Below are 18,871 nucleotides of genomic sequence, written 5' to 3' on the forward strand. Positions count from 1 at the left end.
CACTCACAAATTGCAAGTAAATTTCACGAACATTTACAGAGAAACGGCAAGTAAATGCATAGAAATTCTGAAGTAGAATTTCTTGTAAAACATTCTCCAATAACCTTTGTTTTATTTACGTACATATCGTTTTTATTTTTATAAGTTAAAGCATAATAAGTGCACTACAAAATGTGTCACCAAAGTTAAGCGGCCTTTTATTTCATTACTATTGTATTATCTTTTTTTTTTTAATGTACTGTTAAGATTTGTAGTAAAGTACAGGTGCTCATTCAATACAATTAAGTGCACTTCTTTGGAAATTGAGGGAATTGATATTTAGTTTTAGCCAAAATCAGCATCACAAACAGCACATCGTTTGTAAATAAGAGTTTGAGTTTTGTGTGCTGTGTGTTTATGATGCTGTTTATTAGAGTATCTCATTGTTAGCTTAGCAACATGCTAATCTGCGAGCAGCTCGTTAGGTGATATTTAAATGCATATAGTGTTTTGTAGTGCTAGCAGTGAATGTTATATTAGCGTGACATTATCAAAGAGGCGTTTTGCGCGTCATCAGCAGACAAAGATCTGTGTTGCTTGCTATCAATTTTGTTGGTCTTAAAGGAGTCATTACGTTGAATGATTTTTCTACATTGTTACAAAATGGCCAATAAACGTGGCCATTTCACAGAAAAATTCTTGAAAAATTAAGCAATAATGCCTCAGTGAACGACTTCTTGCAGTTCACTGGCCGGTCACACCAGATGTGCTTAAGTTAGACATTTGCCTAGTTGTAGCGCAATGGTGACGTGAGGATGACGGTCTATTGAATTATTGAAAATTAATGCATACCCAAGGTTGGAATGTGAAGCAGGGTTCAGTTTGATCGATGCTCCTAAAATGCTCTTGTATGTTGAATATCACTATGCTATTACGATACATAAGCTAACACAAAAAATTTAAAGAATGAGAAATGTTTAATTTCACATACAAAATATGTAACAATTTAAAAGATGCAATGATGGGTACAAATTCATTCTCATGCTAAGACATTTTCTCTCTGTTTACTGTTTCTTCGCTGTCTTTGAGCTCTGATGAATGAGTTTGGCCTTTGCTAACATTTAATATCCCTCAGTAAACAGTGCGTCAGACACAGAAAGACAAGTGTAAGAAAGACAAGGACTAACAAAAGAAAACCAGTGTGGCTAGTCGCAGTCTCTTAGATCCCACAATTTGTTGCTCATCTTTCCCTCTCAGGCCTCTATTGTCCTCGTCGTCTTACCCTCTGTCAAGGGCTTTCAAACAAAAGATCTGGAGTGTAATATTTGCCGAGGTTGAGCAGTCTTACTATCCGTAATGTTTGCCTTCACTTCTGGATGTAAGCCAGGTTTAAACCGCAAACTGAACATCCTTGGTAAACAGCTTTGATTAAAGGCGGTTACCGGGAAACCCCACTGAGAGGTTATTCTTCCCAGAGGTTTTTGCTGGTTTTTCTTCATTTTTCAAGGATGGATATGAGTGTCAGAATATGTTTGAATCACTCTGATGCGATACAGAATTGGCTGTGTTACACGTAAATAATGGAAAGCTGCATTGCATTATCATGATACTTTTGCTGCCGCCTTGCGTTTGAGTCGTGTGTATATTCAGGGTTCAATAGTTAAGCGCAAACGACAACGACAACAACTACTAACAGCTTTCTCTAGCGCAAACCCTTTTGGCATTAAAAAAACTGCTGTCAGGATTTACTAAAGATTACATTAGATCCTACGCTGAACTTTCCACTCCCATCTGCGCTTTTTTGGTTTTGCTACTTATTTAAACAGTGAGTTTTTTTTTTATGTTAACAGATTGGCGTCATTCATTTCCTTTCTAAGTGTCAGATTCTAGCTTTTAAAAAGAAAATGAGTGGAAATAAACATTTTTGTGGTAATCAACATTATACCACATAATATTAAGTGATTTCGATTAAGATTAGCTCATTTAACATGTTTTTTTTAAGTCAGATGAGTTCCTTGAGACTATAGAAACAACATTTAGAAAACATTAGCATTTTACTCAAACAGTTGAACTCAACTGAACACTAATCTAACTCAGGGGAAGATTTGATAGCTCAATTGAGACTTACAGTGAGAATGCGAAGCAGCTTAATTCCTGAATCTCCTGAGGAATGTATGAGTTTATACCGATATCTCTTACTTTGGTGTTTTGACACATGAGATTACTGGGGTCTTTTTCTCAAATGTTTCTCTGAGTGGACCTGTAACTAGTGGACAGCCTTCACAGGTCAATGAAATTGGTTGCTCTCTGGAGCAGAAAACATTGCTTACATTAACATGAGTGACAATGACAAATGAGTTTAATTAACCCTGGAACGCATATACAACTGACGTACCATAAAGTGCATATGTGGGTCAAATATGACCAAATTTAATTTGGTGCACTTGTAAAAAAATAAACCTTTATTTATTTTATAATAAACAACATTTTAAGGTGTAAAATACAATTTTTATGAATATTTTATAGTATTTATATTATATTAACACAATCATGATATTTACATTACATTATTACATACAGTATATTATATTAATGGAAAATGGAGAAAATTAAATTACCAGTGTAATGCATTAAATTATAATAATTTTGACCCATATATACATTCCAGGATTGATGGTACAAACTGCCTTTTAAAATGAAAACTAGTAACTACATTATTAGAAAAATGATCAAAGACAACTTAAATGAGCGATTTCTGTAATGTCAGGAGAAAAATACCTCTTTGACCATATTTGCACTGAAAAATACGAGAAATTGGACACACGCCTTTCTAGATCCACATTCATTTCAGAGTTAGACAGCTGAAGGTTTTGTTTATTTTTAATTTATTACGAATAAAAACCTGACTCTTTAGTACTATTTGCATGATATTCATGAAGTTAAAATATTCTGCTATATTGATTAAAATCTCCTTAAAGTTTAACTCTTTTCCCGTCAGCGTTTTTAAAAAAAAAAAGTTGACATGTCACCGCTAGCATTTTTGATAATTTTCACAAAAAAACTTTCATGCATTTTTTTGTTTTAATCAACACTTGAATGTGGGTAAGTTTCATTTAAAAAAAGCAACATTTTTAAACAAAAAGCTGAGAAAATCTCTTTCCCCCCTCCCCCAAGACTACAACGTGTATTTGCAATGCACATAAGTAATGCTTAATGCTTTATTTAGTACTATTTGCATGATATTCAAGTTAAAATATTCTTCTATATTGATTAAAATCTCCTTAAAGTTGAACTCTTTCCCCGTCAGCGTTTTTTTTAAAAGTTGACATGCCACCGCTAGCATTTTTGATCATTACTTTCATGCATTATTTTTTTTAATCAACACTTGAATGTGGGTAAGTTTCATAAAAAAAAGATATATTTTCATATTTCATATTTTATTTTCATATAAAAAACATTTTTAAACAAAAAGCTGAGAAAATCACTTTTTTTCCCCAAAGACTACAACGTGCATAAGCAATGCTTAATGCTTTATTGAGTGTTTTTTGACTCTGTACTCTTTCATAAGTTGTGTAATTGCGCCCCTCACCGTAAAACAGTGAAAACATGGAAAGACGCAAGATTCCACCAATGGCGGGGAAAGAGTAAATATATATACGCAATTTCTCGTTCCTTCACACTGAATTTCCCACTCCATTACAGATTTCTGATTGTGTGTTTGGTTTGTTGTTGTTAAGTGGCCTGACCTCTACTGGAAATACTGCTTTACCAAACAGCGCTAATAATACAGCTAATGCTCAGCATCTTCTGTTAGCTTTTAGCTTTTTACTGCATTTTACTCTTTAAACTAAGAAAATGAGCTTTAATGTGCAGAAGGCTTTGTTCGTCCTGAAGGACCATGAAAGGCTTTCATCAAATGATGACTGTAGCTTGAACCAATTGCGGGGAACTTAACAACAGTTTGCAATTGCAGCAAAAATCACATGCATTAGGAAAAGGTCACTGATGGCTTTCACATGGAGAGAAAACAGATGAAATGACATTTAGGAATCCAGATGTTCTTTTATTAAATGCCAATTTCCCTGGCCTAGACAGTCTGCAGAACAGCACTGAGCATGACTAGATATGAAATATATATAATTTTCAAAACCATTTCAAATCCACAGCAGTGAGATTGTGTCATGCTCACTTTATTTCTCAGCTAGAGAGGCTTTATTTTTTATAGTTAAAAGTCATAACGAAACAGCTGTTACATCTCGAGAAAGTCTCAAACTGTGCTCAGATTTGCCAAGATTTATCTGATATATGCTATCAAGGAATAGGTCATGAAAATAAAGGAACTCGTATTTATGATCATTTCGATAGCATGTGAAAGGCAGTATTAAACAATGATAATTTTTATTTTTGGATGAACTATAAGATGCAACGGGGCTTAAACCCCAACTTTAAGTGTGTAGTGCGATACACTTTCTGGATGTCATATTTGTCTATATTTTTTAGGGTCTGTATAAGGAAAATCTGAGACAGCTGATCTGAAAGTCAAACATAGTTAAAAATGTTTGTGAAAAAGCAGTAAAAGTTGAATTTTGGTTATGCTGTTGTTGTTAGTGATGTTTTCTAACATAAACTTGCACTTCAGTTGTATTTTGCATGAATAAATATTGGTTACTTTAACGGTATTATTTCACAAACTCTTTTAATTAGGGACTTCAGTGAGAATGCCATCCAGATGATACCAAGAAGAGCATTTAGAGGAGCCACCGACATCAAGAACTTGTGAGTTAAAGTGCACACAACTTTCATTATCTACACATGCTTCTTTTAAATTTTCCCAATAACATTATATCAATTGAACCTTTCACTCATCAACATGTTTTGTGTGCCCTTGTGTTGCTCTCAGACAGCTGGATAAGAACCACATCAGCTGCATCGAGGATGGGGCGTTTCGGGCCATGAGAGTCCTGGAGGTCCTGTATGTACTGACCCTTTGTGTTGTAGAGAAAGTAAATGAGTTAATGCAGTTTATTGTTTGTAAAGTATACATACAGTGTGTATGGATTATATATAACCTGTTTTTTCTTTGGTTCTCCTCCATAGCACACTGAACAACAACAATATCAGCACCATCCCCATTTCCAGCTTCAACCACATGCCCAAGTTACGCACCTTGTGAGTCCAGACCTTTTTATTTTCTCACATCCAAAGTATTGGTAGTTATAATAATGATGTTCAGACTAATATCACTGATTCAGCCGTTATCAACCGTTGTTTCCTCAGCCGCCTGCATTCGAACAGTCTGCGGTGTGACTGTCACTTGTCGTGGTTGTCTCAGTGGCTCAGACAGAGACCAGCGCTGGGACTTTACACACAGTGCAGTTCGCCACCCAACCTTCACGGACTCAACCTGGCCGAACTGCAGAAGAAGGACTTCACGTGCTCTGGTAAATCTGGACTCCTCCTCTTTTCAGCTGTTCATGCAACATTTACCTTCCAGGGGTTAGTTTTTTCAAAACTAAAAACTTTTATTAAATTAATTTTAATACATTTAATTTTAAACTAAAAGCTTTATAAAATAAAATTTTCTTCAAGATTTTTACTTTTTACTTTCGGATATTGTATTAATATCCAAAAGTTAATATATATATTCCATTAATATATAGTATTATGGTCATATTAACAGTATCTTCACTGTAAAAAATATAAATGATCAATAAGTTATGACAACATATGTTTTTACATTGCTTTAACTCATTAAAATAAGTTAAGAAGATTTCAACAAAAAAAAATTAAGTCAGGTTATTGCAATTTAAGTTGCATATTGTTTAAATATTGTTCTTAAAAATATAAGGCAGAAACTGTTTTTTTTTTACAGTCTTGGAGACTTTTTTATCATAACTGTTTGTTTTTTGTTGTTCCAACCTCAGACTTTCAATGTTAGATTGTGTATATTATTCATTTTTTACTACTATAATCTTAACAAAGTGCTAAACAATCATAAACCATTTCAAAACTTATTATGTGAAAACTATATATTTTGTTTTTACTCAAATTATGACTGTCCCTAATTTGTGGCATCATTTTCACAACCACCATCAATTTTGCTATTATTTTCAAGTGTTTGTGTTACTTGTTTACTCTCGGATATTTTTATTGTGCATTATTTCTGATCAAGCTGTAATTTTATAAAAGAATTTCACCAAAACTGTTATGTCATTTTGTGGTGTAATTTCCACATCAACAATCAATTTTGCTCTAGGAAATTATTTTCAAGTGTTACTTGTTTAATTATTTGTAATCATGCTGTAATTGGATATATACAAGAAATTCACCAAATATAATTATGTAATTTCTTGTATTTTTTATAAATAAAATGCTGACAATTTTATGCTAACAAATGGCTGACTACTTAGTCTTAGCGAGACAAATATTCCAGCTAGTTCATTCCCAAAATGTCCTTTCCACCACTAGCATTTGCATGGAAATCTATGGAAGCTTGTTTCCACCACTGAATAAAAAAAAATAAAAAAAATAATTGCGACTTTTTATCTCACATTTGCGAGATATGAAGTCAGAATTGTGAGAAATAAAGTCGCAATTCTGAGAAATAAAGTCGCAATTGCGAGATATAAAGTCGCAATTCTGAGAAATAAAGTTGCAATTCTGAGAAATAAAGTCGCAATTCTGAGAAATAAAGTCGCAATTCTGAGAAATAAAGTTGCAATTCTGAGAAATAAAGTCGCAATTATGAGAAATAGTCGCAATTGCGAGAAAAAAAGACCGAATTGCGACTTTTTATCTCCCAATTCTGCCTTTTTTTCTCACAATTGCGAGGTTACATCTCACAATTCTGACTTTATAACACATAATTGCGAGTTTATATCTCGAAATTCTGAGATCTTTTCTCAGAATTGTGAGATATACACTCACCTAAAGGATTATTAGGAACACCATACTAATACTGTGTTTGACCCCCTTTCGCCTTCAGAACTGCCTTAATTCTACGTGGCATTGATTCAACAAGGTGCTGAAAGCATTCTTTAGAAATGTTGGACCATATTGATAGGATAGCATCTTGCAGTTGATGGAGATTTGTGGGATGCACATCCAGGGCACGAAGCTCCCGTTCCACCACATCCCAAAGATGCTCTATTGGGTTGAGATCTGGTGACTGTGGGGGCCATTTTAGTTCAGTGAACTCATTGTCATGTTCAAGAAACCAATTTGAAATGATTCGAGCTTTGTGACATGGTGCATTATCCTGCTGGAAGTAGCCATCAGAGGATGGGTACAGTACATGGTGGCCATAAAGGGATGGACATGGTCAGAAACAATGCTCAGGTAGGCCGTGGCATTTAAACGATGCCCAATTGGCACTAAGGGGCCTAAAGTGTGCCAAGAAAACACCCCCCACACCATTACACCACCACCACCAGCCTGCACAGTGGTAACAAGGCATGATGGATCCATGTTCTCATTCTGTTTACGCCAAATTCTGACTCTACCATCTGAATGTCTCAACAGAAATCGAGACTCATCAGACCAGGCAACATTTTTCCAGTCTTCAACTGTCCAATTTTGGTGAGCTCTTGCAAATTGTAGCCTCTTTTTCCTATTTGTAGTGGAGATGAGTGGTAGCCGGTGGGGTCTTCTGCTGTTGTAGCCCATCCGCCTCAAGGTTGTGCGTGTTGTGGCTTCACAAATGCTTTGCTGCATACCTCGGTTGTAATGAGTGGTTATTTCAGTCAAAGTTGCTCTTCTATCAGCTTGAATCAGTCGGCCCATTCTCCTCTGACCTCTAGCATCAACAAGGCATTTTCGCCCACAGGACTGCCGCATACTGGATGTTTTTCCCTTTTCACACCATTCTTTGTAAACCCTAGAAATGGTTGAGCGTGAAAATCCGAGTAACTGAGCAGATTGTGAAATACTCAGACCGGCCCGTCTGGCACCAACAACCATGCCACGCTCAAAATTGCTTAAAATACCTTTCTTTCCCATTCTGACATTCAGTTTGGAGTTCAGGAGATTGTCTTGACCAGGACCACACCCCTAAATGCATTGAAGCAACTGCCAAGTGATTGGTTGATTAGATAATTGCATTAATGAGAAATTGAACAGGTGTTCCTAATAATCCTTTAGGTGAGTGTAAACTCGTAATTGCGAGTTATCAGGCCAATAAGGAAAAATAAAAGACTAACTTTTTTCCCCTCAGAATAGTTTATATCTCACAATTCTGACTTTACAACACGCAATTGCGACTTTATATCTCGCAATTCTGACTTCATATCTCGCAATTCTGACTTCATATCTCGCAATTCTGACTTTATATCACGCAATTCTGACTTCATATCTCGCAATTCTGACTTTAAATCTCGCAATTCTGACTTTATATCATGCAATTCTGACTTTATATCTCGCAATTCTGACTTTATATCACGCAATTCTGACTTCATATCTCGCAATTCTGACTTTATATCACGCAATTCTGACTTCATATCTCGCAATTCTGACTTCATATCTCGCAATTCTGACTTCATATCTCACAATTCTGACTTTATATCTCGCAATTCTGACTTTATATCACGCAATTCTGACTTTATATCACGCAATTCTGACTTCATATCTCGCGATTCTGACTTCATATCTCGCAATTCTGACTTCATATCTCGCAATTCTGACTTTATATCACGCAATTCTGACTTCATATCTCGCAATTCTGACTTTATATCTCGCAATTCTGACTTCATATCTCGCAATTCTGACTTCATATCTCGCAATTCTGACTTCATATCTCGCAATTCTGACTTTATATCACGCAATTCTGACTTCATATCTCGCAATTCTGACTTTATATCTCGCAATTCTGACTTTATATCATGCAATTGCGATTTTATATCACGCAATTCTGACTTTATAACACACAATTCTGACTTTATATCATGCAATTGCGATTTTATATCACGCAATTCTGACTTTATATCTCGCAATTCTGACTTTATAACACGCAATTGCGATTTTATATCACGCAATTCTGACTTTATATCTCGCAATTCTGACTTTATATCTCGCAATTGTGAGATAAAAAGTCAGAATTGTGAGATAAAAAGTCGCAATTACCTTTTTTATTTTTCATTCTGTGGCGGAAACAAGCTTTCATAGAAATCACTTCCAATTGGTAACACTTTACAATGAGGTTTAATTTGTTAACGTTAGTATTAGTTTGTTAAATAACAATGGAAAATACTTCTTGAGCATTTATTAGTCTTAGTTAATGTTCATTTCAGCATTTACTAATACATAATTCAAAATAAAAGTTGTATAACATGAACAATGAAAAGTTGTATTTTTATTAACTAATGTTAACAAAGATTAATAATGTACATTGATTGTTAGTTAAAGTTAGTTAATGCATTATACAATGGACGCTTATTGTAAAGTGTTACCCACTTTTTGGTTTAGAAACATGATGTTACATAAAAAAACACACCAAAAGTGCCCCAAATCGAAGAAACTCCCAGACTGACATCAACGTTAAACCGATCAATTGTGTGTTTAAGACTAATATATATAATGTTTCCTTCTCTTCCTGAGGTATTTTTGATTCCAGTCCTCAGCCCTGTGGCCTGGCGTCTGGATCCTGTCCCCCAATGTGCACTTGCAGTAACAATATTGTGGATTGTAGAGGAAAAGGTCTCACGGCGATTCCAGCCAACATGCCTGAAAGTATGACTGAGATGTGAGTGATTTATTTACTAGGAATATTTAAGACGTTTCTTAAGGATAGAGATGAAGCCTGTTGGGTTTCAATTATTTTTCTGTCTGGGGCAGATAAAAATGTGTAGGATGCATTGATTGAGATTAAATTTATGAGCCATGAGAGGCTGTGCCAGTTTTCCCAAGGTTAAAGGGCACGCGAAGAGAAGTGCAGAAAATGTTACTTAATTAATGGTAAAATCCATTATGCCTTAAGTGGCTTATTACTTTTATTAAGCAGTGCTCACTAAATAATTACATAGTTACAAAAAAATCCAGCATACTTTTTAAAAGAGTACTTATTACGGCAGTAATGTAATGTTTTTGACACTTAATTGCATGTTAATTGCAATTAAATGAAAATGTATTTAAATTGATATTAAATGCAATCTTTATATGTAATTTCATAATTACTTCTATTGCCTTTGAATTATGGTTAAAATGTACTGACAGTCATTTATGGTAAACTATACTTCAATGCAATTTCTATTGATACTTGTATGTCATGTATATATTTGTAATGATGAAGTTTAGTATATAATTTAAAATGTATTAACTTTAAATGTAATCTGAAATAAGTACTTGGTTTTAAATATAGTGTGCTATAAAGTTACTTAATTAGTAATCAATACTTTACATGTACTTTAGTATGTAAGTCAATACTTCAAAATAAGTGTACTTCTTTAAAGCACAACAAAAGATTATTAAAACAGACTGTTTTTAAAATTTAAAGTAAACATTTGACATTATCACAAAGTTCACTTTTTAAAAGTGTGTTAAGAAGAACATAGGCGGATGATGAACCAAATCCAGGGTAAGGATAGAGATGCGCTTCTTTCTTAAAAACACATTTAAATAGAATATCATGAAATGTGTCGCCTATCAATAACCTGCACATCCCAGCACACACACTCTTGATAAATGATTTGTTATTGAAGTGGCAACGTTCACAAACTGCTATAATTTGAACAGAAAATCAAGCATATACTGTATGTGTGATTTGGCATGGCAGCCAGTTCGAATAACAAATAACCATTGCCTTGCGTAATGCTGCAAAACACAAGTTTTCGTCAAATTCTGAATGGATTATATATCGCAAAGAGTTTTATAACACTTTGTTATAAGTTATATAGTATATATATATACACACACACTCTGTCTATGGTTAAGAAACAGTTGTGAAGGTACAATTATGGCCTTTTATTTCATTAATATTATATTATCCACAACAGTTTTTTTAAATATACGTTTAATATTTGAAGTACATGTACATTTTATATTCAATGAAATGAAGTGCACTTCTTTTTCTCAAGTGTAGAGTTCCAGTTTTGTGGAGAGTTTGGCTACTTTTAAAAGTAATGCAATCCAATATTGCGTTACTCCCTAAAAAAGTAACTAATTGCATTATTTACATTATGGAGAAAAGAGAGAATTCAGTACTTTAAAAAATGTTTAAACAAACTAATTAAACTGAAGTATTGTGCATTACTTTCAAAAAAAGTAACTCAAATACTAATGTGTACATTTACGTGTAAGGTAACGGGTTACTTTACTAAAAAAAGTAATCTGATTACTTAATGCATGTTACTCGTAATGCATTACCGCATCAGATTTTAGAGCCAGAACAATTTGTTTTATTAAATGATATTTGAATTCAATTTTGTAATGTAATTAATTATATATACTATTACAAACTCATACATACATTTTCATTATGCAATATGCCAATATATCTGGACACTTTAGCTTCACGTCTGGTGGGATTTAACCTTTCTTGACCCGCATGGGTGCGATCGATCATTGGGTGTGTGTTTTTGACATTGACCAGTGCTAAAGGTCGTGCCCTTCACAGGACATATCCATGGTAATAAGGAAACCACGAGGACACTAGTTGTAATAGTGCTGAACTGTAAAGCCTCTGCATCCACTTGACCAGTTCTCTGCTTTTCTCTCTTTCAGACGATTAGAGCAGAACGGTATAAAGTCTGTTCCTCCAGGAGCGTTTGCCTCCTACAAGAGACTGCGCAGAATGTGAGTGATCAGCGATAGAAACTAACTACAGAATAAGCTTTAACACAAACAAGCTTTATTACAGTTCACAGACATTTACAAGAATCACTGTGCGTGCAGTTTTTTCACAACATGTATTTGAATAATGGAATAAATTCCTTTAGTCAAGTCAAATAGTCAAATATATTTATATAGCGCTTTTCACAATACAGATTGTATCAAAGCTGCTTCACAGTATCAATCAAAACAACTTAACGGTGTTTGTTTATTACTTTAGGATTTTATGAAACAGAGGTTTGTTTCCTCCATTAATAACAGCCATTACATTTCGTATATTTCATAATTCTGTCTTTTACTCCACAGTGATTTGAGTAATAACCAAATATCTGAAATAGCCCCCGATGCGTTTCAAGGCCTGCGCTCACTCAACTCACTGTAAGTGTACATTTATAATTCTGTCACTTTTGTATTGTGTCTGTTTTATGTGTTTACATGCCTGACAATAGAGGGATGAAAATCCTGTTAAACAATTCAGTAAAAAAAAAAAAAACATTTACACGTCATGCATAATGTCATGAAATTTTCTTTTTTTTATACAAATATGTAAAATATATAATATTTTATGATTTGATAAACAGTTATTCTGATTTGAATGATTTTAAATGTAAATATGATTACACTTCCTAGTCTAGTGATGTGCTTCCCCTCAAAGTGTTTGTCAAGCTCATGGATACTGTCAGACCAAGCGTAGTTATAAACTGCCCTACGCTGATTCGTCTGTAAAATAGAACCTTTTCTGTTAGAAATAGAATCCTCTCGTCATCAGCAGCTTCTATTATCTGTGGGGTCCCTCAGGGCTCTATTTTGGGACAAGTGTTATTTTCATTATATGTGCTTCCTCTTGGTTTAATTTTGTTTAAAATATAGTATTTCGTATCTTTTTTTGTGTGTGCTGATGATACCCAGATGTATTTGCCTCTAAAGTCTGGTGATGATATCTCTGTTAAATCACTTTTGAATGTCTAAAAGACCTAAAATGCTGGATGAATAATAACTTTCTCCAGTTAAATGAGAAAAAGACAGAAATGATCAATTTTGGCCCTAGTAGCCGTGTAAATAATATATGAGCCTAGGACCTCTGTCATCTATTCTGCATAGTTATGTCAAGAATCTGGGTTTTATTTTTGACACAGAGTTAAAGTTTGAAAGAGTTCAGTTGTGAAGAATAGTTTCTTTCAACTGCGAAATCTCGCTAAACTTAAATCTGTCTTATCTTCATTATCAATGCTTTGTACCTGAGTCGGTCTTCAGAGGGTACAAAATGGTGCAGCAAGGTTGCAATAATATAATATAATATAATATAATATAATATAATATAATATAATATAATATAATATAATATAATATAATATAATATAATATAATGGATAGTTTTAGCAGTCCAGGTGTTTCACTATGTTTAAATCCACATGTTATTCAAACAAGTTGTATGTCAGAAAGCAGAAGCAGAGCTAGAAATAGACCTGACAAGAAAATGATCCAAAAAACTCGAAAATTGGTGTGCTTTTAACAGAAAGAATCAGAAAATGGAGGTACATGAAATGACCAAGTCTAAGCTCTGATCGTAAACCCATAAAGCCATTGCTGCAGAGGCTCATAAAGCCCATAGACATCATACTGTACAATAACATTCTGCAACAAAAATGTTAATGTGAACATTACTGGTAATGTGTTATTACACAACACTGACCTACAAGAAGAGATTCACACTAAAGTGGCAACAGCGTTTGGAGCAAATCTTTCTTTTTTTTTCCAAAGCAGGAAATTTCATTTTCAACCATCATTTTTTTAAGGATTGGAAAGCCTTCATAAACCGGCAGTAACACCAGTATGAATAAATAATTTAATGTATTAATAATTAAAATGACAATAAACAAATGTTCTGCAAAGTAATATAGTTCATTATCCTGACTGTATGCTACGCTACACTTCACACATAAACATTTTAATTTATAATCCTAAATGCAAATTTTCATTATTATTTGCTTAATTAATTGGCTCGGCGGTGTTTACATGATTGTTTTGAGAATTACATATCCATTTATTCAAAAAACGCCTTTGTGGGGTGTACATTACACAGCACTCATGTATATAATCATTTAATCTGCATATGACTGCTATGTATATTTCAACATGTTCATGTGTGCGAGCTTATTAGTTCTGCATTAGTTCTGTTGAATTATGCATCATGTTGCACGAAGCGCCCTATGTAAGCGTGTTTTGGGAACATCTCACCAGGGGTCTGATGTAGAGAGTGTGTGGTTTGTGTAATTATATGAATGTTTGTCTAGCCTCCAGCATATATGCCTGATATGATTCGACTGAGTGAGGAGGATGCATGCGATTCAGCTCAGTGGAAGACAGATTCTTAATGTACTGTACATGTCTGCCATGTTCTGTGTGAGTGACTTTTCTAAGAAATCAACTAAACTTTAACTTGAAATAACTTTAATAAATTGGGCAATATAATCTCGTAGACTTGCGTTTAGTCATTTAGATCCAGTTAGTCTGATTCGTTTCTTCTAATCGTCTCTTCCGAACAGTTCATTTCAGTGAACGGTTCAAAAAATGATTTAGCAGTTCATTCAGTAAAAAGATTTGATACATTAGAATGATTCATTCATGAATCAGAGGAAGTCAAATCTAAAATTAGGCACAGATTGTTAACATTTATTTATTTACATATTTAAGTATTTAATGTCCAACTCATGAATGTATCGTTCTGTTGAGTCAGACCTTTTCAATTAGTCATTTGAACTGGTTCACAACTCAGTCTGATTGAACCGTTTCGGTTCAAAGAATTGGTGAGTTGTTAATCTGACTCATTATTATGACTAAATTATTTGTTTGTTTGTTTTTCTTTGTGAATTAATCGTTCAGATTGGTTTTGTGAACCTCATTCATTCATTCATTCGTTCATTCATTCATTCATTCGTTCATTCATTCATTCGTTCATTCATTCATTCATTCATTCATTCATTCATTCATTCATTCATTCATTCAGCAATTCATGAATGAACTGTTCTATTGAGTCATATTTTTTCAGTGAATCAGTTCGATTCATTCGATTCGGAACGATTCATTCACAAATCGGTTCTTGGTCCAAGGACTCGTGAGTTGTTAATCCAAGCCATTACAAGTCATACCTGTCCAAAAGATTTGATTCTGTAAGTCATTAGGTGTGTTCGACTTGAAGTGGCGCTGCACAGACAAATCCACAATACTATCCTCAAGATAGTAACTCGTGGCCTCAAGATAGTAACTCGTGGCTCAAGATAGTATCTCGTGGCCTCAAGATAGTAACTCGTGGCCTCAAGATAGTAACTCGTGGCTTCAAGATACTATCTCGTGGCCTCAAGATAGTAACTCGTGGCCTCAAGATACTATCTCGTGGCCTCAAGATAGTAACTCGTGGCCTCAAGATAGTAACTCGTGGCTTCAAGATACTATCTCGTGGCCTCAAGATACTATCTCGTGGCCTCAAGATATTAACTCGTGGCCTCAAGATGGTAACTCGTGGCCTCAAGATGGTAACTCGTGGCCTCAAGACAGTAACTCGTGGCTTCAAGATACTATCTCGTGGCCTCAAGATGGTAACTCGTGGCCTCAAGATAGTATCTCGTGGCCTCAAGATAGTAACTCGTGGCTTCAAGATACTATCTCGTGGCCTCAAGATACTATCTCGTGGCCTCAAGATGTTAACTCGTGGCCTCAAGATAGTAACTCGTGGCCTCAAGATACTATCTCGTGGCCTCAAGATACTATCTCGTGGCCTCAAGATGGTAACTCGTGGCCTCAAGATAGTATCTCGTGGCCTCAAGTTAGTAACTCGTGGCTTCAAGATACTATCTCGTGGCCTCAAGATACTATCTCGTGGCCTCAAGATACTAACTCGTGGCCTCAAGATAGTAACTCGTGGCTTCAAGATACTATCTCGTGGCCTCAAGATACTATCTCGTGGCCTCAAGATATTAACTCGTGGCCTCAAGATGGTAACTCGTGGCCTCAAGATGGTAACTCGTGGCCTCAAGACAGTAACTCGTGGCTTCAAGATACTATCTCGTGGCCTCAAGATGGTAACTCGTGGCCTCAAGATAGTATCTCGTGGCCTCAAGATAGTAACTCGTGGCTTCAAGATACTATCTCGTGGCCTCAAGATACTATCTCGTGGCCTCAAGATGGTAACTCGTGGCCTCAAGATAGTAACTCGTGGCCTCAAGATACTATCTCGTGGCCTCAAGATAGTATCTCGTGGCCTCAGGATAGTAACTCGTGGCCTCAAGATACTATCTCGTGGCCTCAAGATACTAACTCGTGGCCTCAAGATGGTAACTCGTGGCCTCAAGACAGTAACTCGTGGCCTCAAGATACTATCTCGTGGCCTCAAGATGGTAACTCGTGGCCTCAAGATAGTAACTCGTGGCTTCAAGATACTATCTCGTGGCCTCAAGATACTATCTCGTGGCCTCAAGATGGTAACTCGTGGCCTCAAGATAGTAACTCGTGGCCTCAAGATACTATCTCGTGGCCTCAAGATAGTAACTTGTGGCCTCAAGATAGTAACTCGTGGCTCAAGATAGTAACTCGTGGCCTCAAGATAGTATCTCGTGGCCTCAAGATAGTATCTCGTGGCCTCAAGATAGTAACTCGTGGCCTCAAGATAGTAACTCGTGGCCTCAAGATAGTAACTCGTGGCCTCAAGATAGTAACTCGTGGCCTCAAGATAGTAACTCGTGGCCTCAAGATAGTAACTCGTGGCCTCAAGATAGTATCTTGTGGCGTTCAAGATAGTAACTCGTGGCCTCAAGTCTGACATTAAAGTATCATGAGAGCGACTGGCTCTGTGTGCTTTCGAAACGCTTTCATAGTACTTTGATGTCATACACCATACATGTTGTCGTTCATATTTATGACTTGAGAACCGCTTTGACGGATTCAGTCTAATTTGCGAATCGGATCGCTCTGACTGGTTTTGTGAACCAGTTCAGCTGATTCATTAAAAAGATTCAATACATTAGAATGATTCAGTCATGGATCTGAAGTTGCTTATATTGAAGGAGGAAGTCATATACCAGAATATCATTGAGACTCTTTTGACTTTGCAGCAAATTTCACACAGGCATAAAAATCAGAAAATGCAAAAATCTTGTTTAACCTAATAGGGCTTTGTGCAGACCTTTTGTGTTTGTGGCAGTATTTAAATGTATGTATAACCTTGCATCTGAACCTTGCATCTGTTTTCAAATGACACCATCAGCACCATTGTATCTCGTGTTCTTGTTTTGCTTCACAGGGTTCTTTATGGAAATAAGATTACAGATCTGCCTCGGGGGGTTTTTGACGGATTGAGTGCATTAGAGTTACTGTAAGTACTGAAAAGCATGATGTAGATCACCTCTGATGCTTATGTCAATGCAAAATTACCACCCACATGAAAAATGTCATAACGGCGCTGCTTAATGGGCCGTGAATAAGGCAGCACACTGAAACACCTTCATCCAGATTGTCATTGTAATGTTTTAGGTGTCTGTTTTTCTTTCTTTCTTTCTTTCTTTCTTTCAGACTGTTAAATGCCAATAAAATCCACTGTGTTCGTGTCAACGTTTTCCAGGACCTTGAGAACTTATCTCTTTTGTCCCTGTACGACAATAAGATCCAGACTCTAGCCAAAGGCACATTTACTCCTCTGAAATCCATCCAGACTCTGTAAGAGACGTTATATAATGAACATTGAAATAAGCACATGCTGTATAGTCAAGAGGTTTTATTGTTCGCTTTCTTTTCAGTCACTTAGCTCAGAACCCGTTCGTCTGTGACTGTGGTTTAAAGTGGCTGGCGGACTTTTTGCGGTCCAATCCGATTGAGACCAGCGGCGCACGATGCTCCAGTCCTCGACGGCTCGCCAACAAACGCATCAGTCAGATCAAGAGCAAGAAGTTCCGCTGTTCGGGTAGAATACACAAACACACAATTATTCATACATTATTTTGTACATTTACATTCATTTATTACGGAGCCCCCCTAGTCCCACTTTGTCAAAAAAAAAAATGTAACTGTCTCGTGGCCTCAAGATAGTAACTCGTGGCCTCAAGATAGTAACTCGTGGCCTCAAGATAGTAACTCGTGGCCTCAAGATAGTATCTCGTGGCCTCAAGATAGTATCTTGTGGCCTCAAGATAGTAACTCGTGGCCTCAAGATAGTAACTCGTGGCCTCAAGATAGTAACTCGTGGCCTCAAGATAGTAATTTGTGGCCTCAAGATAGTAACTCGTGGCCTCAAGATACTATCTCGTGGCTCAAGATAGTAACTCGTGGCCTCAAGATAGTAACTCGTGGCCTCAAGATAGTAACTCGTGGCCTCAAGATAGTAATTTGTGGCCTCAAGATAGTAACTCGTGGCCTCAAGATACTATCTCGTGGCTCAAGATAGTAACTCTTGGCCTCAAGATAGTAACTCTTGGCCTCAAGATAGTAACTCGTGGCCTCAAGATAGTAACTCGTGGCCTCAAGATAGTAACTCGTGGCCTCAAGATAGTAACTCGTTGCCTCAAGATAGTAACTCATGGCCTCAAGATAGTAACTCGTGGCCTCAAGATAGTAACTCATGGCTCAAGATAGTAACTCTTGACCTCAAGATAGTATCTCGTGGCCTCAAGATAGTAACTCGTGGCCTCAAGATAATAACTCGTGGCCTCAAGATAGTAACTCGTGGCCTCAAGATAGTAACTCATGGCTCAAGATAGTAACTCATGGCCTCAAGATAGTAACTCGTGGCCTCAAGATAGTAACTCATGGCTCAAGATAGTAACTCTTGGCCTCAAGATAGTAACTCTTGGCCTCAAGATAGTAACTCTTGGCCTCGAGATAGTAACTCTTGGCCTCAAGATAGTAACTCTTGGCCTCAAGATAGTAACTCGTGGCCTCAAGATAGTAACTCGTGGCCTCAAGATAGTATCTCATGGCCTCAAGATAGAAACTCGTGGCTCAAGATACTATCTTGTGGCTCCAAAAAGGGGTGGGACACACAATACTGGTGTTTTGTAATGTTTTTGAACAAATCAATTGAGTG

The 18,871-nt window shown here is 36.1% G+C and overlaps 1 protein-coding gene across 2 annotated transcripts in view; it reads left to right on the forward strand.

Moving 5' to 3' along the window:
- slit1b (slit homolog 1b (Drosophila)) overlaps nt 1–18,871 on the forward strand; it is a 54,498-nt gene that overhangs the window by 13,507 nt on the left and 22,120 nt on the right. For both annotated transcript variants that reach the window (XM_056260557.1, XM_056260558.1), the window contains exons 5-14: nt 4,684–4,755; nt 4,880–4,951; nt 5,077–5,148; nt 5,257–5,420; nt 9,571–9,715; nt 11,692–11,763; nt 12,106–12,177; nt 17,096–17,167; nt 17,365–17,508; nt 17,589–17,752. In XM_056260557.1, coding sequence (XP_056116532.1) covers nt 4,684–4,755; nt 4,880–4,951; nt 5,077–5,148; nt 5,257–5,420; nt 9,571–9,715; nt 11,692–11,763; nt 12,106–12,177; nt 17,096–17,167; nt 17,365–17,508; nt 17,589–17,752 — 1,049 coding nt within the window. The remainder of the gene's footprint in view (nt 1–4,683; nt 4,756–4,879; nt 4,952–5,076; nt 5,149–5,256; nt 5,421–9,570; nt 9,716–11,691; nt 11,764–12,105; nt 12,178–17,095; nt 17,168–17,364; nt 17,509–17,588; nt 17,753–18,871) is intronic.

This window comes from Rhinichthys klamathensis, unplaced genomic scaffold (assembly GCF_029890125.1).
Source record: "Rhinichthys klamathensis goyatoka isolate OS25496 unplaced genomic scaffold, OSU_Roscu_1.1 h1tg000009l_1, whole genome shotgun sequence".
Taxonomy (NCBI): domain Eukaryota; kingdom Metazoa; phylum Chordata; class Actinopteri; order Cypriniformes; family Leuciscidae; genus Rhinichthys; species Rhinichthys klamathensis.